Source organism: Chiroxiphia lanceolata, chromosome 1, assembly GCF_009829145.1.
Source record: "Chiroxiphia lanceolata isolate bChiLan1 chromosome 1, bChiLan1.pri, whole genome shotgun sequence".
Taxonomy (NCBI): Eukaryota; Metazoa; Chordata; class Aves; order Passeriformes; family Pipridae; genus Chiroxiphia; species Chiroxiphia lanceolata.
The window spans coordinates 67,904,755-67,931,288 of record NC_045637.1 but is presented as its reverse complement, the minus strand read 5'-3'; the positions used below and the strand labels follow the sequence as shown (position 1 = coordinate 67,931,288).

Genomic DNA, 26,534 nt, shown 5'->3' with positions numbered 1-26,534 from the left:
CTTTCTCTGTAGTTCGGAGATTAGGAATACAATTACAAACAATTCATCAGCATTTGGCTTCAGGCAACAGGTCTGTCAAAGAGGTCTTTAATACTCATAATGAAGTCAAAGACCATACCTAGGTGTCCTATCTGCAACCTTTAATATGGACTGGCACAAAAAGGCTATTCAAGAGTTCAGCTTGAAGTTACGACTTTGATGCAGAAATTACTGGGTGAGGTTCCTGTAAAAAGCTAGAGCAGCAGATCCGTTAACCATGGATTGAGACCAGAGTGATGTTTACTTAGCTATTTGTTTTATTTTTGGAAACATTTACTGAATTTTTTCATTTGGAGAATGGCTTTTTTTTTTTTTTTAGGATAAAGATTGAATGAAAAAGAGGCTTTTTAAAAAAGGAGCTTTTTAAAAGCAATTAAAGTTTGTTAGGAAGAAGTCAAAACAGATAATGGTTTTAGTTTTTTTAGAATAATTTACAGTACATTTAGAAGGAGATTTTTAAATATAATGTTTCAGACTTTGCCTCATAGAGTTAAGTCCATTCTAAGTCAAGGAAACATAGCCTGCTTGCATTCACTGAAGTTCATGTTAGGTAAGACTAAGCACATAATTTTTGATCAGCTTCAATTCTGAACTGCCTACAAGCTCTTTTGTTTACATCTATTTTTCTGGGGAGCCAAAGTCTTTGACCTGAGAAAACAGGCTGTCCGTAATCATCCAGGTGATATGCCAGGTAGCATGAAAGCTACCCTGACATTCACTGGAAGTATACGTGTAAAAAAAGATATTGAGGTGCTAGTTTCAGATCCAAAATGTGTACAGATTTGGCAAACATCAGTACACTTTGTACCTTGCTTATACAGTCATATCCCAAGAGCACCTGCAGAGAGGCAAAGTTCTCTGAAAAAAATAGTTCAGATTCACTTTGCAGCAGGTATGTTATCAGGACATTAGCTCAAATACCAAAAAATGACAATTAAAATGTTAATATAGTTTGTGCAGGTGAGAAGGGAAAGGGAAAAGCACAAGAATGCAGATATTACTTTGAGATGCACTCGTTCCTTGATGATACATGAAAGTTCTATTTTAGAAGTATCACTTTGGTCAGAAAAGGTGTTGGATATATTTGCATAAATTGAAAGGCAGCCCAACTCAAAGCCTAGTGCACCTGGGATGCACAAGCCAGAGCAGGGTCATCACATTCTGACAATCTGTATGAGCAAAGCTTACTCTGCATTGGGCATTCAGAAGAGGGCCTGAGTTTACTTCTCCTGATTCATCTGCACCCTGTAAAACTTGATATAATTTAATATTTTCCACCCTTCTTTTCTGGCGTGCAGCATATCGAGCTCTATGAGATAACATTTAATTTTACATTACATGTTGAGCAGCTCCTAATGTAATTAGTCTTAATGTAATGGCATAATTTGGTTTTGGATGGGAAGATTTACAAAGAAAATTAGAATAAATGAATGCACAAAGCACCAGCTGGTGCTTATACCTACTCCCACATAAGGAGAACATTGCTATTTGCAATCCTATGAAAGATGAGATAATTTGGATAACAAGGATCAGCAAAGGGTGATGCAGCAGTTGGTCTAAACAGAAAGAAATACACAGACAAATCCCGAACCATGTGGGATATAAAGCCTGCCAAAGCTGGTGATAATCCAAAAGCATATTTTAAGGGAAATAAATATTGCAGTGCATAAATGTACCACATGGTGCATGACAGCAAGTGGCAACAGCAACAAGAACAGTAATAACTGACCAGCCAACTTGAGGGCTTCAGCTGAAGAGAGCTCCCGAGTGACAAGTGAATTTGTGTTTATACATTTGATCACTGTTTCAAGTAAGAGGCTGCATAGTCTCCATCCTTGGAGGTTTCCAAAATTCAGCCAGATAAAGCCATAGTTTACCCGATCTAGTGCTGGTGACAGTCCTGCTTTGAGCAAGAGGCTGGATTAAATGACCCCAAGATATCCCTTCCAATGAACAGCACTTTAATTCTATGATAAATAACTATAGAAAATAATATCAATTTCTATTTCAATTTTCCAAAACATGGAAAGAGTATATCTGTTTTAACATCTGGATAGTTTTGTGTGTGTACCAGTAAATAGCTACTCATAAAATGAAGACTAACATGTAGTAGATGAAGAAGGTGTTAGTGTTTACATGTACCAGACGTATCATATCTAATCTTTCCTGAGCTCCAAGTGAACATGAAGAAAAGAGTACATTATCAGCAAATCCTATTACCAGATAATTCCCGTCTTACAAATTTTACTTCAGTTCCTTACCAAGCTTCCTTAACTTTGGGCATTTTTAACAACATTTCCACTGTTTGACTTGTGCCAAGACGAAAGTTTGGTTTGGCAAACAGGCTACACCCAAGGACAGCCAGTATTTTGCCTGGTCCAAAGTAGTAGCAATTCCTAACATGAAGACTATTTTGGTATAATTCTTCACTCTCTGTAATTCCTGAAGCCAGTACAGCAGAGGTATACCCAGGCTTACATTTAGACATGTTTGAAGAAAAGAAAAAAATAAGGAAAGTGTAGACCTTTATCTTAAATACAGTCCAACTCTGTATGTGTGAAGCTGCGTGCACATAGACACACATTATACACGGTTGTGCATATGCACACACATATACACGCTATAGGCTTATCCAGGTGGCCATATCCAGAAAGAAAACATACTTCAAAGAGTTTTCAGGAGAAGTTCACGTACAGGTAGCGGGGAAATTGTACAGATGATGCTTCTGTCTGGCAAAGTTTTGAATAAGGAAAGGAATTCTCTTGATGAGGTTCTGTGGTTAGCCATATATTCATGATATTTAATAAATGCAGAGGGCTGGCGATTAGGTGGTAAATTTCTGGAAAGAAAGTTCAAGAGGTTATCTTTCTAGCAACCCATCCCTATACTGAGAAATGGGAGAGGTCTATAAAAAGGTGAAAATGTGACTATGTGATTCACATTCACTTGACATCCTTCAGGAGAGAAACCTCTGCATTCCAAATCAGTAGATGAGCCAGGCCCTGGATCAAGAGGAAAGTGTGAGCAGCGGTGATAAGAAACTGACTGACTGCAGTTTTCATTTTTATATTTAGTATAATATTTTATACTTCCTTCATTATACAAATGTTTCTGGCAAACAGTTGGAACTCTGATCTCTCAAGGCTAAAAGAAGGAAATAAAAAAATCCTAGTTGGTGGAAGAGACAGGGGATGAGAGACTTACCAAAACTATACTTAGGAACATTCTCAAACCCGAATTAAATTAAATATCTAATCAGCAAATTCTCCCTGAACACTTCTTTCTCGACACTTCCATCTGTACACTGCATTAGATACTAGGATGTAAAGAACTCTCTAACAAACAGGAAAATACCTCCTCATAATCCCTTCTGGTTCATTTTCCATCATGACAGGTTCTTCTCTTACAACACCAAAGAAGAAACTGTTCTGTGAGAAAGGCTTTTCTAGTTCTAGTGTAAGATGAATTCCTTTTGTTGGTCTTTAAAAGGACTGACATGATCACTGCTTCCTTTGCACACTTGGACTACATCCTAAAAGAAGTACCATTAAAAAACATTGCAAAATGACTGGCATTAAAAATTCCAAACTAAACCAAAGTTCACACAAACACATTTTTATTACATGCCTTAACAAAGTATGCCTCATTATGCAAAGTGTTAACTGCAAACTAACCATATTTCTTCTTGATTCAATATAAAAAGCAAAATAATTGAAATACATGAATAACACGTTTTTTCAGGTATTTCTTCTTCTGTAAACCAGTGTTCTGTTCTGCCCTGTCCAAAATGCCTACAGCTTAGCTATATAGTTGGGCTGTACTTCTCTGTACATATTACTTTGTTGTTGAAGAAAATGTGCGTGCTTTCAAGTCTGTTACAACAGTGCTGTGATAAAGGAAATGTCTAACTCTTCTTGGTAGGACTCCTGCGTCTTATCAAGATAACTCATGGTTCTGCTGTTTAACCTGCTATAGAAATTCCCCTCCTGTCAGCTGCTCTTATTTTACTTTGTTCAGCTGAGAGCTCTGTCACGTGTAGCCTGGAAGGATCCAGCTGAGGTAACCATACAACTTCCCTATAGCCACTGTCCAGATCTGCTGCTTTGTTAAGGGTTATCAGCAAAGCAGCAGGGTCAGCAAGGGGAAGGTAAGACTATGTCCCAATTCATAGTGCATTCTATCAGTCTTAATAGAGGATTAAAGAGAATGTAAGCTAGGACACTGCAGCACATATTGGGTTACAAAATCACCAGCTTTTTCCTCCCTAAATGTGGGAACCAGTACTTGAAACTATCTGGGAGAAAAAAAAAAAAATCCTATCCAGAGGAGGAAAACTTATAGAGACATGAAACAATGCTTTCCAAAAGCAGGGAGGGAGAGAGAACTGCAGTCTACTCTGACCCTACATTAGTTTAATCTGATTTGTACAGGTTACCTATTAACAGGAAGATCAGGAGACAACTTTGCACTTCCAGCCTGTGCACAAAATGACAGAGCAAATTTCACAAGTTTTCTCCTCCTGAAATCTGACAAAATAGTGCTATTTCAGCTTCAGCTGTGATTTTTTCCTCCCATATTTAAAATTACTTAAATAAAAAAGTATTCACAGTTTGCCAGCAGACACAGAAAATAAGTAGATAAACTGACTGATACATGACAACTTTGCATAAGCACATTATCCCTGAGGTCATGCCCAACAAAATGGCTGGAGACCTGCTTGTAGTCGAAGTGGCTACACCACATATATATGAGTACTTACTAGTTGAACCAGAACTAATTCTACATGGAGTTATAGCAATTGTTAGCCAAATTGAGTCTGCCATGGCAGATGCTAAAATAATTGCTCAGGGAGATTACAGGCCATATTCAAGCAGTTAATTCATTAAAAGTGTAATATTCAGAGTGGCAATGGATGAGTGGCCAAAATGGTAGCAAAGAGAGTACAGTTTTTTAATCAAACAAGCACTACTGCCCTCCTCCCTCATCTTCTAGTTCTCTATTTGTATGAACAATTCATGCTTCAGTTAATGCTCAAAACTGCATATGTTTGCTTACTAGCTGGCCTGAAAAAATTTTCCTATGTCTTGGCTTTGGAAAAAAACCAGCATTTTGCTAGTGTTTTGTATAGTCATCAGTATTCAAATACACAAAGTCACTGTCCCTGCTATAAACCCCTTGCATGAAAAGGCTGAAGTACTTTTAAAAAGCTGTGACAGATACCGGTTTCAACTGGCAAGATATTTCAGCAAACAAACAGTCCTCAAAGATTCTCAGAGGTGCTGTCTACAGAAATGTCTGCATGCATACTTGTGGAAATAAAAATCATATTCCTTGAGGAAGGCTTTTTTTACAAAGGATGTTTTTGCTTGTCTCAGCTAAAGAAGAGAAAAACTCCCAGCTGATTTGTCTTCCAGTATGAACTAACGCTTGGCTCTACTCAGATGCAATTCCTAGTAGAACAAAGGCTCATTTAGGTCCATCAAATTCTACAAAATAGAGGTTATAAAGATTGTTATCAGCAAATAGGTCACATGCTGGCTGGCTGCAAGGGTGTATATATCCCTGTAGAAAGGGAAGCTGCCTGAAGGAGAAAAAGAATTGGTTGGACTTCGGATTTATTTTTCATTTTTCTCTGAGTTTTGAATGCAGGCTGTTAAAACTGGTCTATCCCCTAAAATTGGTCTATCCCTGAACATTGATTACTTGTATATTTGTACCCCCAGGAAACAAACAATGAAAGAATAACATTTCATTTGTCACAACTGACTGTAGAGGAAACAATGCTTGACATAAACCCAATAAAAATAAATATTAGACAAATATACACCAGACTGCTGCATAACAAGAACTCCAAACTAACTTTTATAACTTTATAAACTTGGAGGTGTGCAAATGAAAACAGTAAAATTAGCTTTGCAGCCAGGTTGCCATCCTTACCTCATACTGAATAATACTTCACCTCACAAAGCAGACAACTCATTTACAGTTCACCATGATGAAACAGGAGAAAGCCTATTCCAAAATGTGAAATAGAAAGGCTTTTCTATAGATATCTCAGAACCACAGAGTATTCTGAGTTGGAAGGGATGCACAAGGATCATCAAGTCCAACTCTTAAGTGAATGGCCCACACCAGGATCAAACTCACGACACCAGTTTTATTATCACCATGCTCTAACCAACTGAGCTAATCTCAGATGTTATGCAGAAGTTCAGCAGAAGTGATTAAGGAAAAAAAGTCTGTAGCCACATTCCCAATCACACAGGGCTATACAACCAGGTTCTCTTCAACTGCTTCTGGAAGTGACTGCCAACCCAACCAAGGGTGTTGTGGTGGAGACAATATATGAAACCGTTTTCTATTAAACAAAGAAATTGGTCAATTTGCCACGTACATCATGAATTTTCTTAAGAAAGAAAAGAATTTTCTTAAGGAAGTTTTGTAGAGGTCTAAGAAGAGCAAGAGCACAGAAAAAAGTGGGTGATTCTAAATATCAAGTAGACTTTACAGACTCTTGGACAAACAAATGAGAGAATCATGGCCTATCAGGCTAGAAATTACAGCTTTGCAAGATAACTTGAGATGAGAGACATGGGAATGATAGCTGCACTGCAAGCAAGCCAGTCAGTGCCATGGGAGGCAAAAGCATCCCCTCTTGTATCTCCTCCTGACTAGTGTTCTAATACATAAATATATATATATAAAAAGCATATACACTATAATTAGCTGATTAACAGCCAGTATGGTTGCCATGCTTTACATCTGTAATATTTTTCCATCAAACTCAGATTTTGACACTAAGGGTGTCCAAAGCAATGGCACTACCGTACATATAGAGAGAGGCAATTTCCAAATACACATACTGTAACCTCCTTTCTAATCACCTGCTGAAAGACAGCATACTGTGCTACTCAAATAATGTTTACAATTAATATGCCCCTTCAAAATGGCCACCCCAAAAAAGAAAGACTATTATCCACTATTAACAGATGAAAATTACAATCAAAAGTAGTCACTACTGTCTAAAAATGAGCCATTTTTCCAAAGGGTTTACCAAATACCTCTTCTTCTTCTTCAAAAGACCTTGCACAAATCAAAAAAAACACAAAAACAAGGATAGTCTAGTTTGGACATCTAGCACATTTCTGATATAAAAGTTAAGAAAACAGACTTATTTTTATATAAGCTTTTCTAAGATTATCACTTATTCCTTATCTTGAGCTTTTCTAATTTTTTCAGGTATATACATTCAGTCTGATCTTTGAAGCTGAGCTTTTATTAATTCTTAAACTGCACCTGATATATGTGCAAAAAATAAGCACTGTTCTGGCAACCACCTTCTCCTCAGGTCATTGCTTGGTGAATTTTACACAGCAACTTGGAGACGAGCAAATTGAACTGCAACAACAATTCGAGATAATGTTTGGAAAATGCCTCACTATATCATGCATTCATTTGACGCTTTCCCTACGGACAAGAAGCAACAGACCTTACATTAGGGTCCTGCAGGCTGGAGGTCTTACTGGGATTTACAAAAGAGGTCTCTTCTTTCACAGCCTGTTAAAAGAAGGAGTCAAAGTTTAGTACAACATCCCCACACACTTAGGATAATACAACAGTTTACTAAAAAAGTAATTCCTGTAAGCGCCCCAGAAAACTGCAGTACACAAAATGCCTACTCTGCCCAGTTTTAAAAGGCATAATCTTCTTGGTTTTTCAGCTTCTACAGTTGAGATTCACTGTGATGAGCTACAATGTACAATGCACAATGTGCAGGGCAATACTGTTAAGGAAGAGATTGGATAGGGATACAGGAGGAGTTCCTGTGGTTCCTCCACAAAGCATTTGAGCAGAAATAATAAAAAATCTACAAGGCAAGCGTACTGTAGTTGAGTTGTTCTTTTAATTGAAGCAGAATAAATATCCATGCAGTATAATTAAAATAATAATGTCAACCTTTCATTTAGTTTTTTCATTCAGTCACTGAAATACACAACCCCCTACATATATTCACACTGTACGTAGAATTCACGGAAAATCTCACCCACTACTGCTCTCCTGCTAAATTACAGAGTCCTGTATCTCACATACCATTTGTCTATAGAGTTGAAAATACTAGCACTGCAGAATAACTTACATGGAAATCGCTTTATCACCCAGAAAATGCCCAGTTCGGGCAGGTGTTGATATACTCTTCAACTGAGATGCAGTGTTCAAAAAATCATGTGTAAATGCCAGTGTCAGCACTACAGTACACCCCTCTACAGAGAATACTAGTTGAAGACACAAGAGTATCTCCAAATCAGTCATGGACTTCTCAAATTATGACATTTGCATTTTGCTAGATGGATAGAAGGGAACTAATAGGGTCTTACAACAGAGTAATTTTTCAGTGTTCAGTGTCTGAACCATAGTAATTGAAGGCCATTGGTCCAGATAAAATTTAATCAAATGTGTCAGTCTAATCCTCTCAAAAAAGGATGAAACAGATTTATTCAAATCCATCAAATCCAAATCAAAGGAATTCAGGTATGTAAAAATATTGTAAATTTTACAAGAGACCTTCCATTCAATATTACATTTGAGGGTACTCATTAGAAACATTAGAAACAAAATAAAAGCCAAGTTTCTTTTATACCTTAGCAATGAACTACAAAAATAAAAATATCAGTAGGGATACTCAATGCTCAAGGAAATTGCCCAAGCTGTGATAATTTTAGGTTTGTTTCTCCCTTGTGCTGGAAAGAACAAAACCCTCATTGCCACTTCCCAGATCATTATTTACCAGATCATCAGCCATGGTGGGAACAGACTGTTCCAGCTTGTACACACAATTAACTGTAGGGGCAATTAAACTGGAACCACTGGGAGCCTGATGGAAAATGAACTCTATCCTGGGCCTACTCCAACCCAGGCAAGTACCTGAGGTGATGGGTTAGACAGCATTTTGTGATAAGTCCCTTCGTAGGAAGTCTCTCTCTTCCTATCAGAGTTGTTGCATCTTGTATATTGATATCAAGCCCACCATAAGCAGAGAGGGAACCCTCTGAGCCTCATGAGCAGGTTTGTCCCTCTCCTAGAGGGCTAGTTTCCACCATTGTAACTCAGTCACCAAATGTTTTGCAGCTAAGGTTTTCAGTGAATTAGTGTCACATCATAAATAACTTCCGGATCAGGAGTGCAATTTCTAAATTTTAATAAATTCACAGCTTTAAGAAATTCAGCTCTCTCTAGAAAACTTTTTTTTACTGGTCTTTAAGTAGCTCTGTATAGCACACTGTTTATTCAAAACATATTGCTTTCTTGAAAGAAAATGGTTTTTTTAAGGACTTGAGAGAAAGCATTGAAAATCGTTCCTGGCATAGATGAGCAATGGAAGTAATATTGCTTTGTTCTACTGAAATTATAATGCTTTTTATAAAGCTGTTTGGTTTATGAAAGCTGTAAACATGAATGCAGCTGTCAGAAACTTAATACACAGTCTCTTCTTCCACAGTGATGTCTTAACAACATTCTATTGTAAAGCCTGTCAGGTTAGCTGTTTATTATGTGTCAAATTGGCTATTTTTTAAAACTACAAATTTTACTTTATTCCAATTTTCACCAGATTAATTGATATGCATTTTAAGATGCACTTGAAAACAACAATAGAAAAGAGAATGCAGAGATCAACAATGCAATGCAGGGGTTGTGACCAGTAACGAAATTATTAAAATTCCACCTACTTAAATGCTATAAGCCATGGATCTCATTAGCCAGTTGAGAGGGCTTCACTGTACATTAGTCCCTAATGGCTGGCCCTTGGTTTCTTCTCAGCTCTGGGAATACATTACTGCTCTCTTTTGCCTTCTCTGCATTGGAAGGCTAAGCCTGTGTCTCAAGAACTCATATATTCCTAAACGGCATGATCAGCATCATGAGGAATTTCTCTTGGTAGTAATTTGCTTCATTATTACTCATGATTTAGAGAACAGAAAAGACTTCTGTACCCATAAGTAAGTACTGCAGGCCAATGAGCAAGTAATCCCACTCTAAACTGGAAGGATTGAGGGAGCATGGAGAGAAATGGAGAGGCCTAAACAGCCTCAGGTGATGAGGCATGACCTCAGAGTACCACTGGGTGTGCATTGGCAGGTACATATAAATAAGGATGGGCTAATTCTTCTCACTCTATGCTTCTTCTCCCTATCTGTGGAAGAACAGACATGGGAAAATGTTATACCTGCAAACACTTTTGCAAAGGGCTTCAGCCTCAGAAACTCTACCACCCTTGCTTCACTTAATGGCTTGTTGGCTTTTGGTTTGTTTCTTTGTTTCAGAAGGAGGTCAGTAAATCATCAGGTGCCAGCATGTTTCTTTTACTTTTCTTAACTCTGCAAATCACACTCACTAACCACACAAGGACTCCCTCAGCCTGACTGAAAAGATGTGACTGTAAAACAAGGTTTATACTAGTACACAGCTCTTACAATATAATTCCCAGATAGTTTGCTTTCATTTGAAAACAAGTGCACCTGCTAGGGCCAGGATTTGGATTTCCATTGCAGAATGCAGTGGAACAAGGCAGTTAAGCCAAGGCTAGCAGGAGGTACCTGCTGGTGAATCTTCCTACAGAACAGGGCAGAGGCCATCACCCACTGAAAGCCCAGCACTGAGCTGCATAAGAAGGACAGAGGCAGAAGCATGGACATGCTCAGATCTCTTTAACAAAGGCAGATTCTCCCCTTACACGAAGACTGCTGCTCTGAGAGGAAGAGGTTTCAGAGCATAGAAGACATTGAAACTTCATTTATACATAAGCAGATTCATAATTACCCAAAGAGAAACAAGCTGTCTCTTCTGGCTACCAGACTGCAAACCAAACAAAATTAAAGGTTGATACATTAAATCCATCCACACAATGTCATTCTCACACCAGGGTTAGAGTAAAAGAAAAATTATTAATATTCCACATTCATATGCCACTAACTTTCTGGATGGTGTTAGAAATAAAGGGAAAGCATTACTTTATCATATTAGAGACAAGAAATATGCCTGGGCAGCAATGCCATTGTAAAAGCTCTCTTCACAGATGATTGCTAAAAAATACTGGTTTCACCGAAGGATGGAAAGAGAAAAGTATGTAAGTAATACCTAATTTTGCCCACAGCTATCTAAGCAAACCTGCCTGACACTTCTCAGAGTGCATTTCAGTGCACTCCTGAACACTCATAACCCCTGCTGCTGTCCCAGCAGACAGGTCCTTTGGAGCCTTAGAGAGGGGCCAGATGCTCCAGGGATGCTACACCAGAATCTGCTGAGCTTTCCAGAGTGGGTGAGAATACTTTCTGACCCCTGGGAGCAACTCCATGTATGAATTCATAAACCCTGGTGGCTGGATTTGCCTAGTGAACAGCAGTTCTTTCAATTTTCTTCTGAAGGAAGAGTTAGCCCCAGGACGATAGGGAACAGGACCTCAAAAAGGGAATTGGTTGTACTAGACTTGTACCAAGTGGGAAAAACCAGGAAAGACAGAACTTTGACTGCAGCCTTCTGTGATTCTGCACAGACAATTAATTCTGGCTGCAACTGTGGGCTGGTGGGCCTCCAGCAAGGCATTCTGCAAGTGGTGGACCTCCAGCGAGGCAAGCAAGGCTGTGTTCTTCATGCCTCAAGCAAGCACCATGGGGAGCTAGTGCCCTCTGTGTCTCTCCTTTATCACAAGGGGCATTGCTGCAGCTCTCACCTCTACTGATCCAAAATAGGAATATCTTGCATAAGCAAAAAAACTGCACGAAGAATTGGATCACTGCAGCCAAGGGGGAGTATCAGGTTCTCATCTGAGAAAGACAAGGGTCTGGAAGGTTCATATGAAACATATGATGGCTCTTATTTAGCAATTTCACAAAGTTGTCAATTGCAGAAAGGAAGGGAGAAGAACAGAGCTTTCACATGTTTGGAGATCTTCAAAGGTAAGGAAGCAATTACTCTCACTGTAGCAGCCTAGAAATACTTCTCTATCTTGGATCTTTCTGAATCTGTAATGATGCTAAGGAGGCCTGAAGCATACTTGATTTTTCACCTCTTTATCAACATTCTTGTCATTTGTTAGCCATGCTGAATGTTGGCTGATCTCATCAGACAATACAGGCTAAGCAACATATCATCAGGAAGAATGCTCTGCCAAGGTAAACCTACCTTGGTGATTCAATATGTCAAATGTATCCTTTCAGGCAGAAAAGTATCATGGTCATGTCTCTTGGAATCAGACTACTCTGTTTTTGTACTTCTGAACAAGGCTGGGCACCACAGGCTGTGGCAGGGCTCTTACACAACGACCCAATTAACAGTACTTGTCTCATCATGTACTAGCACTTACAGACATGCCAGATAGGAGACATAGCTGACATACCCACAATGTGCAGTCTTGTGATACCACAGCCACATTTGCCTCCACTATTCCAGGGAATAAATTAAAGATTTCCCTTCTCTCACATTCTGTTTATCCAAATCCTCCCTCCCCTTCTGTAGCTCCACCAAGGCTGCTGTATCATTTCCTCAGCTCCTTCCCTGATTTATCATTGAGGTATATAACCTGAGGTATCATTGCTGGCACACTTCTAATAAGCTGCCATGGATCCTGTATTGATCACACACTATCAACATCTTGCATTTTTAAACCTCTGACAGCATTCATTTCCTGTAGCCTCACTTTTAAAGCAGAGCAAACCTGTTTCCTCATAGCAACTGAAACACAGAATGTGAAGCTGAGCCATTTTTAAATTCCATTGTTATGAATAATTATAACTGACATGATGTTGCACTCACTGCTGTTCCAGTCCAGAGTCCCAGCATAGTTGCTTCTTTTTACCTAGCCTGAAATTTGCCAGTGAGTTTATTGCTCATCCAAGTGGGTGACTAACAGCAACAGCTTTAGCAAGGAAGTCATAATGTACATAAAGAGCTGTGGAAGCTTCCCCCACAGCCTGAACACCTCAGCTGTGACCTGTTATACTCACATAATGTCAGTTCTGATCTCTGTGCAAAGACTGTCAAGTTGTGCAGTAGCTCTGTGCTGTGAATAAGGACAGGTGGAGGGAGGGAGAAAAGAATGAGAAGGAAGCAAACAGCATCTAATTCATGATAGAAAGATGTTGAAATATTGGAAAAGCTGATCCTTTCACGGTACTTCAGTCAACATCTAGTGAAAGCTAAGAATTCCTCTGGGGATCCAGAAGGATTTGTTTAAGTCCTATTATAAGAAAAACCACATAAGATTATAAATCCTCAAGTGTCTTCCCCTCACCTACTCTATTTTCATTCATGACCTGATTAGGGTTTGAATCCACAACCCCTTAAGTGAATAATGCTTCAAAGACCCAGCTTACATAAAGACAGTGGATTTTTTTCTAGAAATACATGGCAAAACCACCTGAACTTTCAGGTTGACAAGTCCTTACAACTGAATCTTTCCTTAAAGGAGACAGAACACTGAAAAAGACAAAGAATCATCAAAAATGTAGGTACAGACAGACTAGCACTGTGAATCACCTCACTTGTGCACCTTTTCTACCATCAATAATGCATAGATCCAAGTCTCATTTACATTTGCAGCCACGGCTTGCGTCTATGTGGAGAGCACAGGCTGCAGGATGACACATACAACCTGCGTGTCCTGAAATACTTTCTGTGCCACAGTCCAGTCCTTTCCTCAAGGCAACTCTAGACAGCACAAGCAACCTGCACTTACTCACATATTTGCAGTACTTGAAGCAAAATGGCATTATATTCAGCCTGTACTTATTTCTAGGACAGGGAGGAAAAAGAGAGATGACTATCGACCTGGCCTAAAAATTTACATGCGTATAAGCTTGTCAAGATAGTGTGTGAAAGGGGTTAGAGGACTGAACGTCTCTGTTCAGTGTAAATGACCCTTTGTTTACTGAGAATCAAGGTGGGGGAAACAACTGCTGAGAACCCAAACCCAGCTGATAGCAGATACCTCTCACCAGCCAACAGTTTCCATCGAGGTTGGTAAAGGAGAAGCAAATGGGATTTTGTATGGTCTTTGTGAAGAACTCTACATCTCCAAACCACCTATTCCCACCATTTTTTTCTCAGCAAATCCATAATGTCCAGTGAGGAACAGCTCGGTAGTAATGTCACATCTATTTGTCTTCCATAAACTGCATTAAAAAAATGTACCTTCACAATGAGCTTGGCCTTCCCTTGTCTGCAGAAAAGGGAAAGATGAGAGTGATGCAAAAATCAGCTGCAGTAAAAATCTGTGAGAAACAGGATCCTTCTCTTTGCTAACCAGCAAGACGTACATCAACCGAAGGATTTAGGAAAGGCTAGGTAACAGGTGGAGAATACAAACACCACTTGTAGAAGACAGACTACTAGAAAACTGCACACACTGCTTGCCAAAATAAAAAGCCCTGCTGAGATAGCTGTGCATTTGTTCAGGAGCCTGTGCTTAATTTTAAGGATAATTAGGATTTGTCTGAAGCCAGAGTGGATATAAATAGCAACTGAAACCTGCTAATATCTTTCCTCCATCAGTTGGGCCATGAACTGTTTGGCAAAAGGGACTCTTTGTGATACTAACAAGTCGTGTCTGCTCAATCACAGCATATCAGCCCTGACTCATGCAAGCTGCAAAGGGGTTTTAAATGCCAGGGAGAGCTGGTCTTTTGTATTCCGGCAGCTCCTTACTGCTGCTTTATACCACTCCCTCTCAAATGAAGAGCCTGGAATAAATGCAAAAAAAAAAAAAAAAAGAAGAAAAAGATATGTCAGCTGCTTCACAGTGTTTAGGGCTCCCCTGGAGCTTAATTATATGGGAACTGTGACATGCAGTCTGTCAGCTAGAAGGTGGCAGATCCCTGTGGTACAGTTTGAAAGGTGTGTTGTGAAACACTACTTGTTTGCTCTAGACCTATAGATAACTGTATGGCATGCCCTGTGCAAACCACAGCTTCCCACAGCTGCGTGTGGGTTCCTCATGTTTGTCACCTGTGGTGTCCATGGCAGTGAGTTCCTAGATTCAGATTCCAGCATCGCCACGCACACTGCAGTTTGATTCTCCATTTAGCTGAATGACACATAAATATTCTCATCTTCACCAAATAAAAAAACCCTCACTCATGTTAGTTTCCTGCTGCTCTGTAACTCTAAACCACAAGCAGGGCTAAGTGATCAGCACCATAACCTTACAAATTTTTGGACCCTAAGTTAGGACCATAACTAAGGGAGATGTATTGCCCCCTAGGAATGTGATAAACAGCCCTCCAGCACAGAGATCATATTCCAGAATATATTTGCAAATGTATAGCATCATTTCCCCTGTTTTTAATTTTTAAATCATAAGCACTAAAATCATTAATTTCTAAGGCTCTCTCTTGTGTTGTGTCTAGCTGCCACAGAAAAAAGAAAATGACAAAAAATTTCTGTCCCAGTTTATATTTTCCATTTGTAAACATTTACTCCATTCTCAGAATTAACAAGGAACAGCTTCTTCTACTACATGCAAGAGGAGCCTTCATAAACTTGTCACATCCTGATGTTAGTAGCATATGGTATTGAAAATATTCCTACTGCTTGGAGAGAGAGCTGTTACAAATATTTCAAGCAACAGTTTGTAGATATGATTCTACAGTGCACCAATATTTTTCTCATACTTTTACATTTAACCATATAGTGAAAACACCTCATGGAGTTTCAAAAAGGATGAACAAGACCATAGATTTTTGGGGTCCTTAAAAGAATATTTCCTTTCGAATACCATATGCATAAGACAGAGCCTGGTTCCTTCTTCTTCATTTTACAAAGTAGAGGAGTGAATCCTCTTTTTTCTTTTTTTTTTCTGTGCTATCTTGAAATATAAGAATAACTGCTGCACATAAGGAAAATCAGACTGCCTTTCTTTTCAGCTTAAGGAATATAGGCTGTGCCTTACAGAGCATAGATTGCCCTGGCTGCCTTGCAAATTGAAATATGACAATACAAAAAACAAGAGATGAGAAATTGGAGTGTTAAGCATAAGGCCAGAAGGCAAGACTTCTCAGGGATTTAATATGGAACTGGCATCAAAAGATGAAATCGGTCAGAGGATAACATCATTAGTCCTCCAGATATACTGAGCAGCAGGATATGTCAGATGGGGTCAAAGAAGGGCAGGATCACCGCCCTGAGGGAATACATGGAGTTAAATGGTTGTCTTTCATGAAGAAACCTATTCCTTATCTGCTCCCTCAAAAGGATTCTGTGTCTCTGAACAGTGTAATTCCATCTCAGCTCACTTTTCCCAGAAGATGACTGAACTGTCACTAGCTACCAGTATTCAGTTAGTTGTCTGAGGGGGATAGGGGCAGGTAGAGAAGATAACTGAGTGGTTTTATGGTATCTGATACAGTGGTTTCCTGGGTCCTCCAGTTGCCCCCTTCCCTCATCCCATTTGCTAGATGATAGATGGTGTGTTTCTACTCATTCCTTCACCATGAACATTTTTCCTACTCTTCTCAGTGCTTGTGTAGCCACAGCTCCTTACTGTAACAGCTGAAGATTGCCCCTGGTCTCTGTCTGCTTATTTTTGCAATGTATCTGAGAAGACTAGTCTTTCATAATTGACAGGAGGGGAGCTTAAGTGCAGAAAAACTCATCTCTAGTTACAGAGGTAATTTTGTGGGTAAGCAGGTAGTTGAATGGGGATTTCTAAGATTAAGGTACATCCTAATTTACTGGCTATAACTCTTAAGCCATACTTTGTTAGCACTGAAAGCTTCAGGGATTTCAAAATGTATGCCATTATTTTTCCACAATATATACTATCCTGCAACAGTCTTCTTTCCCCTCCTTTCCCTGAAATAATAAGACTTTTCTCATTGAGGCCAAGTCTACAGACAGCTACTTAATCCAATCTGACTGCTAAAGCCTTGTGCAAAACAACACAGGTAAGAGGGAAAAGAGGAATGCTCAATTTGCTCTGAAACTTATTTACAACATAGCAGCAACTAAAGAATACGGTTATGGAAGAAAAACCAACCTGTGATGTTTTCCCTTGTAAAGCCTCAGAGTGAAAAATTAAGGCAGGGTAGGTCAATTGAGAGATGCATACATTAGGCACATTTTCTATCTTGCCTTAATAATGTTGTATTCTGAATGCAGCAGCACACACTGCTTCCAGTCTTTAACTATCCAGTGAAACATGACCATTAGGCATATTCAGAAGAAAATACAAACATGAGAAATATACCATGACATACTGTAGAAAAGACACAGAGGGTAAACCCAAGGGCAATCAAACAAGAAATATGCTGTACAAAACACAGTTGATATAACACAGAATTCAGAGGTGAGAGAACAGCTTTAAGCAAAAACTAAAAGAAAAACACTCAAACAACTCCTTCCCCCTCATGCTGCCAGATTTATGGTTTCTGTTCTTGAAATCTAGGGCAGTCAGAATAACCAAATTCTGATACTTCCTTAGGTCTAGCTAGACCAGATGTAATCTAGCTCTCAGATGACAGATCTGCCAGGGAACAACAAATACACAAAAGTGATTGTTAACAAAGTCCTTTGCAGGGTAAGTTGACCTGGCATGTTATTGTGAAAAGAAACAAAGCAATGGAAACACCAACATAATTTGTATTCAGTAAGAACAGTATGCTCAAAGATACCACAAGAGCTTACCCAAAGAGTTATAACAAATTTTCTGCCTCTACTGTTTTTCCTAAAACATTGTATTCAGCTTTATTTTTGGCACCAGTAGCATTATCTTTCATCCACAAATTGCACTTGAAAAGAATCACGCATTTTAGATTTCACATAGATTTACCCCTGATTGGAAAATTAATTTTTTACAGTCATGCCATTTAGCATCTGTTTTCAGTTGCATGGCATCATTAAAAGACTCATAGTGTTTTTGAAACAGGATGTATCCAGCGTTAACAGTAACAAAGCAGGGAAAATGGAAGCTTAAAATTCTGTTAAAAGCACACAAATAAGTAAGAACACAACGTGCTAGCTAACATTTCACATTCAGACATTTAAAGTTAATCCTCTGAAATAAAGGTTGAATCTGGATGTATAGATATTATTATTAGAACACTCTTAACCACAGTTTCCATGAATGGTAGGTAGGCTCAGAAAACTCCAGAGGTTACTGTTTCTCAGCTGCAAAGTAAATAAAACCTACAGTGACAAAATCAAAACATGGGGACTTCCTGAGGCCATCTTTCCTATTTTCTCAGCCTCCCTCAGCTGTATTAATCATGTCAAATGACATGATTCCTGCTTCCATCACATCAAGCAGTTTGAGTTACCTGTAGAAACTGCAGAGCAGTTAGAGGAAACTATGTCAGTTTCTCTTGAGAAAAAATAAGGTACTTCCTCAGGAACAATGTGATTCTGGAAAATTGGTGAAAGCTGTGACAAAACTAAAAAGGCAAAGTATTAAACACAGATTACCTGGGCACCTACTCTAAAAGCAGCTTCCACTTGAGCTTTGAGGATGTTGCACTTCATATGGTCAGGTACAGATGAAGGTGACACAGGGGCATGAAGAGTCTTTTCAGATACCTTCTTGTCTTCACCCTATATTTAGTAAAAAAGATAAGCACAGTGGCATATATTAGAAAGGTAAGTTTATAAAATGATCAAAGGTTTAATTTTTACTTGTAATAATTTGATTCAGCAATACTGGATAAAACTTCCATGTTCATATCCTGATAGGTACATCTCAGAAGTTTTCAAAATATTTAATGACTTGATACTATTTTCAAGACAAGAATAGCCTCAGGGAAGCCTGAGTAATAGAAGCAAGAAACTGATGTGGAGTGAAGATACATGAAAAAAAGCCCAGCCAGGCCCTGGAGTGGTTGCCCAAACCTGTGATCACACTGGAAGAAAAGTATTATTTCAAAATATCCCACAACAGGTAGAAGAGAGAACAACACAACTATAGTGAACACTGACATCTTACATCACCTTTCAAATGTAAAGCTTTGCAAATTTAACCAGAGGGATGTGATCTCCACTTAATCACAAGCCCAGCAAAATCTCTGTCATCAGAAAGATAAGAAAAATCCAGGGAGTTTAAACATTGCTGCTGCTGTTTCCACTTGATGTCAGCGCTTTACCTACGCAGCAATCTGGATGAGAAATTGTAGCCTCAGGACAGCTAGTTTAGTGACCTGCTCAAACACGACCTAAAGGTTTTGTGCCTTAAACAAACTATATTCAGCAGAAATGCCAACATGAATAAACTTTCCATGCAGAAAAGGAAAACAAACAAAAAAATGAGACAAATACTAATGTATCAACAAACAGAATGAATGAGACCAGGATTGTAAACATGAACACTTAAACAAAAGCCTATAATATGTGACATATTTTTAAAGAATAATTGGGCAATGGCATAACACCCATTGCAAACTTTCCTATTCTTCCTGTAAACAAGACCTGAATTATAGATGAGTAATAGCCTAGATTATGCATTTTCCACTCTCATTGCTGAGAAGAGTGAGTGGTTGTATACACCCAGATAGAACAGATATATAATGCAGTCATTCAGATTTCAGCCAAAACAGGTACAAGGCATCAGTAAACCAAGTCCAGTGATCCTTGAGGTTCACCTCTGTTGAAGTATTTCAGGACAAAACCTATTTTTTCAGTTTATTTTCAGTTATCTACTGAAACTACCATGTGATTAGTTCTCTAACTTCAAAATACGCCTCATTTTTCCTTCCTTCTGCCCTCCCTATGGCATCCCACTGGCTGAAGGCAACTACAGTCTTACTGACTCTTTTCTCAGGTCCTTGAACAATCACAGAAAAATGGGAACATCAAGATTCTGGGGACACTTTCTGCAAGTGGAGCAAATCACAAATGCAACTGTGTTGCCTGAGGAAACTGTTCAGCAAACATTGGGAAGGGAAAGAGCCAGATCTCTGCAGAACTCTATTGAGACTACAAGATATTTGTGTGTATTCAAAGTTGGTCTAGCAGACTTCTGCATCCAAAATGCCATAGCTGCCAGGTACAACTTTGAACAACTGTCTGTTAAAAGACTGCTCATCATGAGATTTTTTTTCTCTGGCAAATTTCTAATAATTCTTACATGTTTATTTTTCAAGCTACATTTACTTTTTTTAGAGGATGATATTTTTGGATTTTTCATTCTCCCCACTTTCCTCCTAAGGGAAAAAGAAAACACATAAAATGAAAAGTGACAGTATCTAGCTGGAGCAACTTAGTCATCTATTCAGTCTTGAGTATAACAGTAGTTCTGGCAAGTATATGAAAAAAAACATGAAATATTTGTTTGCCAAGGCTGTCTTTTCTGGGCTACTCATGCAGCTGAGATGTGGAGATACTCAAAAGGACGAAATTAATTGTAAAAAAAGCATAACTTTTACTTCACCAATAGTCTTGGTAGCCAAAGAGAACTACTACACATTTTAAAAGGGTTGCTATTACTGTTAACTTTTAAGTGTATTGATTTCTAGCAGCAGAAAGAACAACACACTAAGTAAGCAGTGGCATTTATAAAGGCCATGCAAAATCCCACCTTTGTTTTAACACTGGATACTAATTAAACATCATTTTAGTCAAGCAAGATTAAGGAATGGTATTTTACTAGCTAAAACAAGACAACTAATGCTTGTTTAGGAGACTAGCTTGTTTTGTAACTCGAAAAGTTCCAAAGTCCCATCTATCTATTATTCAGATGGTATGGATATTTTTCAGTCCTTATGTTCTTCCTCCACTGCCCAATTTTCCCACATTGACCAAGAGGAAGATAAAAGCTCCCAGGGCTACCCTTTAGCTGGGAACCCTCAAAAGGTCTCAATCTCCTGCTGTATTCAGGATTATGCCAGACGACTCCATGTAATGGACATCCCCAGTATGAGATCTGATGTGCAAGTCTCACATTGAGATTTTCATAACCTGAGAGGTCCAAACGCTGGTGCTTGCTGACCTGGCTGAAAGGGAAAGCTGCTGCTGCTAGAGGGGACACACTTCCTAAAAGCCATTTCTGGGTATTCAGTTCTACTTTAGCCCTTGCTTGGGCCACAGTTTAGGGGGTTCACCTTCAAGCGAGCAAAATTTGCTTTGCTTGCACTGCAACAGGAGCAGCAGTACCTTTAGTGACTGGTCACACATGAAGAGCAGACATTGCTGCAATAGCCGCTCGGCCTCGTCCTGCTCACCAGATGCTGAGTCAGTAGCTGAAGGCCACCACTTCCCCCTGCCCCAGCGAGAATGCTGACTGCACACAACCCCCATATGGGGCTTGGGAGTGCTGGATCTGACCCAGATCTCCTTTTTTTTCTGAACATACGTGAAAGGCTGCTTTGCCAGCCTGCCTTGGCAGTGAAGGACTTTTCTGCCACAGTGTAGCACATCCTGAATTCTGCTCTCCGGCAGCTGATTAGCTGAGATTATTACACACAAAGTCAGTGGCACTGAAGATTCAAACTAAAAGTGAACTCAAATCACAGAACAAAGTAGGACCTTCTTACTGCAGCCTGTTAGCGCTTATAAGCATTTATATAAGTTCCTATTGTTCCTTAATGTCACTAATATTTACATATAAGCTCACTCCTCCCCCAAATTAACTTCAAAAGTATAACTGTCATCAAGAAGGCAAAAGAAAAGAAAAGATTTCAGAGATAGAAAAATATATGCAGGAACTTCTATGGTTCATTTCACTAGTTTATAAGAAAATCAAAGGTCTAAAACCTGCCCACATTAGGAATCTCTATATACTGTTGCTGCAAGAATGAAAGCTGTAATCTCATTTATTTTGCTGTATAATAAAGGAATTTTACATTTCCACAATCCTCACTGCTTGTAGTGATGAATGAAGCATAAAGACAGCAGCTGGGTATTCAGATGTTGACCCAGGTTGTCAGTTATTAAAATTTTGTTTTCATTTATAAACTAAGAATATTCTGTTTGGAAGTCATTAGAAAGCTAAATATGGTATAATGTTAATGAAAATTCCTATTTTACCATTTCTTATTATGTAATTCAAAACAATCTTAGATGGCCCTTTCAAGTGAGTGTCTTGGAGTCATTTTCTTGCTTAGATTTGCAATTTAAACTCATCCTAAAAGGTTTAGAAAGGAAGAAAAAAACCATTAAGATACCTGATAACACTCCAGTTTTCCACCTCCAGTTCTGCTGGTGCTAAATAATAGCAACGTGTTCACACTGCTTTCAGCATTGATGAAGAATTTTATTTTTCCAGAGGAGAACACTGGAGAATTGCAATTAAATGGATAGAAGCAGGTCAAACAAGCTCCGATATAAACACACATAAAACTAGAGGTAATTTTTTCATTTTGTAATCGAGGTATTGGGCTTGTTTTTCTCCTTCCAAACATTTACTTTAAATTCAATTACATTTGCTGGTACTAGAACTGAAGGTAGATTTGTACAGTGCTAGATAATGATGACACTGGCTTTAGTTTGCAAGTGAATATTAAGCACATGCACAGAATATAAAAATAGTTGCATGAAACCCAGCAATTTCACTCTTCTACATACCATTTCCATTCTCTCTGCTTTAAAAGGTTCATGCTTTGTTCCACACCAAACTTTGTATCAAGAGCAAGATTCAGGATCTTTCACCTCTGTCAATTTATCGATAGCCTCTTCTTAGTCAAACGGCATGTTTAAAACATGTATTTGACTGGACATAACTGAAGAATAGAATTAATATTTTCTTTAGGAATCTAGGTCTATTTTTTGTTGCTAGTCATCTCTACTAGTGGGAGGTAAAATTTTAACAAAGACAGCACAGATATATAGGTTCTGAAAGCATGTTAGCTATATAAGATGTCCTGGGACTCAACTACGTCTGCAAATGTGCATGGCAATCTACAGACTCTTTTGCCACCTTTCTACTAGGAGATTAATTGATTTTTTCCCCCATGTGATAGCTAACATCAATTACAAACAGATACCACAATGATAAGACCTGTACAATTACATGTTATTCTTATTCGAGGCAAAATTTGCAAGCAGAAAACTGCAACTTCTTTATTAGAAAAAAAATACAATTGGAAAAAAAAAAAACAGCCACCCCCCTCATTAAGCTGATCTTCCCCATGTCAACTATCAATTGGTCTAATGAAAGATATAACTCCTGATAAATCTTGTTATGCTTATATCCTTGAAGCAAAGCTCTTTCAGTCTTGGTATCAAATTTATTTTATAAAACACTATTGCTCAATATTATTAGATCCTGCCTCTGTCAGTGTTAAGCTTCACAATAGTCTTACTGGGCCACAGTAGTGATGTTTCCCAGGACATACCCTCTGATCAGCATATCACATGCAGGAATCTCATCAACAAAGTGAGTTGGTTTTCTCAAACTACAAATGATTTTCGGAACTGCAGTAGCTTTAGGCTTTGCAGTTATGCACGGGCAGGTAGTTCCACAGTTTTTTTGCAGGTGGTATCATTTGCAAGCAGTCAATCTGCATAAGTGGGCAGCTCTGTAATATGGTCTTGTCCTGCTAGCAAAAGGCCACAAGCTTCAAACAGTTTGCAAAGACAGTAAGGCTCATCAGGCTCGTTTCTGTCTGAAGCTTTCTCAATCTGCCTGAAGCTTTGTTCTACTAAGCTTCAGCTGTAACAGCAATAATTTTATATATGGGAACAGTAACACAAATAGTTATTCTTTGTATAATGAAATATTTATGACTCTAACACAAATATGTAGTACAAAGCAACGTAGGGTTCGTATGATAATGGGGGACTTGAGAAGTGAAGACATAGGACACAGGGTAGAGGAGAGCTGACAAAGAGTGATAGTCCAAGGGGCACAGGCTGGCACTGAGGACCCATAGCTATAAACAATTCACCAATGGCCATTTAAAGTGCAGACCTTGACCTGGAAAAAACTGGTTTTAGGGGCAATGAAGAGAGTGGAGACAGAGTATATAGCATACAGATGTAAAAGCCACCATGTACAGTAAATTCGGGTGCAATGTGAAGATGTAGATCAGTGAAGAAAGAGCAAGATGTAAATGCTTGTTTGCAAACATACAAAAGGACCCAAAGTATATCCTAGAGTGAGGAAGAAGAAAATATGAACTTGACTGGATGGAACATTGGAACAGGCTGCCCAGGGAAGTGGTTGAGTCACAATCCATGGAGGTATTTAAAAGACGTGTAGGTGTGTGGCACTGAGTGATGTGGTTTAGTGATGGACTTGGCAGTGGTGGGTTAACAGTTGGACTCAATGGTCTTAAGGTTTTTTCCAACCTAAACAATTCTATGATTCTGTGACCACTATAACATCCCCTCTGACCCCAGCAGAATGAAATCACCAACCTTAGGATCCAGGGGTGTAGAGGAAGGGTGAGCATAACACCAGGAAAAGTGGCAGAAACAATTTGAAATGTATTATTATTCTTTGTTTTTCTGTAATAAGTACATCTGGGCTAATAATTACTAGACTCCCAAGATTTCAGAAATGCTAGCAATACATTTCTGGTTTTATTTCATACACACACACACAAACACATAGCAATGGGGGATGGGACAACATATTTTTCTAATGAAAAAGAAGAAAATCAGAAATACATTTTTCCAAGAAGAAAATCAGAAATACATTCACTTAGGCTTATCTCCTGGAGATTAAGGAGTCCACTAGCACCAAAGGACATGAAACTCATGTTGAAATGGACTTTTATCATTTAGTAGGTGGACACACATATGATACACTATAACAAACAGCTCTGGGGAAGAGAATGGACACATCCATTCATCATTCCCATGAGACAAAGTTTGCTGCAGTGGGCAGTCAAATTAATTAACTGCTGAATCTAATTTACTCAATTTCTTGTTAATTCTCCTATGGATTGATTATTAAGCCTGACAAATTCTAGCCCAAAAGCACTTTGCTTCAAAAAATAACAATTAGCAACAGGAAGGGAGGGAGTGAGTGAAAACTGAGACTTCACAATAGATGTAGAAACCACTGCTTTTTTTTCTTTCAAAAATAGAGTAAATGCAACAGCTTCTTAACAGCTTCACTGGTTTTGTTTAAGCATAATATTTCAGAGGATGCAAAACTAGGGAATAAAAAGCACTTAGTAGACCAGAAATCAATGGAGTGGTACAGGAGAGGTGTTAACATTTCATTTTTTTGCCAGAAACTAGTCAGATTGACCACTCATTGAAATCTTTTTGCTGCTGCACTGAGTAGCTAGTTAACTACCATAACCAAAGGAACTTTAAAGGCTACGGTCTCAGTGAAAAGTATTTGTCACAGTTCGTCAGTTCAGGGTTGATCAATTTTGTCTAACTTGCCTCATTGCCGTTGTGCTGGGCAATGCTCCACAGCATTTTAGCCCAGGGTTAGCCCAATATTTACAGCATGTCCCTCTCATTGGAGAAGCCATCTGCTGAGGCAACTCCAGGCTCCGCTCAGAGCTCAAAGACCTGTGGTTTACTGGTTTTAGCTTTATGAACTCTGTGTACACATTTTACCAAGATCTAGGTCAAAAAATGGTGCTTGAAGAAGAGACCATAAGCAAGGGGTGAAAGAACTTCAGAATGACTTGTCACAACCCACAGCTTGTAATGTGAGGGCTGGATCACTGAGGTGCTTTCTGGTAGTGATTCTGGGCCAGTTTCAAGAGTATGTACAATTTTCAGATGGCTCAAAAGAGTAATTTTAATAAATTTTGAGAGACTGGCCTCCTTTTCATTTACATGGTAACTGCTGTTCATGGGACTGCTGCCCAGTTCTTAAACCCAAAGCTTCTATGGCTGCCAGGGGAGGGATTTCATTAGACAGCCCGTGCCTCTAGCCTTGCTTTTCGCTGAACTTCTGCCAGAAACAGAAGCATTTAGCAGCTCTTAGTGCTCATTACAAGACTTTTTCATCAGCTAAACTTTGACTGATGGCAGTTTCACCACAGCAGACACAGGCTGCATTTACTGTGCAGCTGCATTTATTGTGAAGCTCTGACTTGCTATCATACTGGGTTCTGCTAATTAGTCCTTAAATAAATAATCCATCTGACTGTGGACAAGATTCTCGAGCTGTAAGGACAAGCCAAAGAAAACCATTAATTATAGAAGAGCCGAGTTCTCTCTTCACAGATTTGCAGCAAATAAGAGCGAGAGGATCAGAGGTCAGGCTTTGCCAGGCAAAAGTTGCAGGGACTCTGTTGAGATTACTTGCACAGTATGGTGGAATACAGGACCAAAGTGTTTTAAGCTTTCAGTTAAAGATAGAAGAAAGACCATAAATCTACTCATTTTTAAATCACAAGGGTACCATTAAGATCATCTGTTTGGGTCTTTTGTACAACACAAGTCAGACTGGTTTATCCACTTGTGCACTCTGGTCAACATAGAGAGAGTCCTCTCACTTCTTCATTTTAGCCCTTTAAATATGCAAAACTGAGCTGTCAATGAGCTCAATAGGACAGTTCTTCGAAGTATGTTTTGGACATTGCACTTGAGTGAATGTTCTCAGCTGGGAT

The 26,534-nt window shown here is 38.9% G+C and overlaps 1 protein-coding gene across 5 annotated transcripts in view; it reads right to left on the bottom strand.

Annotated features, from left to right (window-relative positions):
• Positions 1-26,534, bottom strand: part of EPB41L4B (erythrocyte membrane protein band 4.1 like 4B) — a 170,586-nt gene that overhangs the window by 36,896 nt on the left and 107,156 nt on the right. For 4 of the 5 annotated variants that reach the window (XM_032674513.1, XM_032674485.1, XM_032674494.1 and 1 more), the window contains 2 exons: positions 18,490-18,615; positions 7,529-7,596 (listed from right to left, as the gene is read on the bottom strand). In XM_032674513.1, the coding sequence (XP_032530404.1) occupies positions 7,529-7,596; positions 18,490-18,615 (194 nt within the window). The remainder of the gene's footprint in view (positions 1-7,528; positions 7,597-18,489; positions 18,616-26,534) is intronic. The other variant, XM_032674489.1, reaches the window with a different exon arrangement.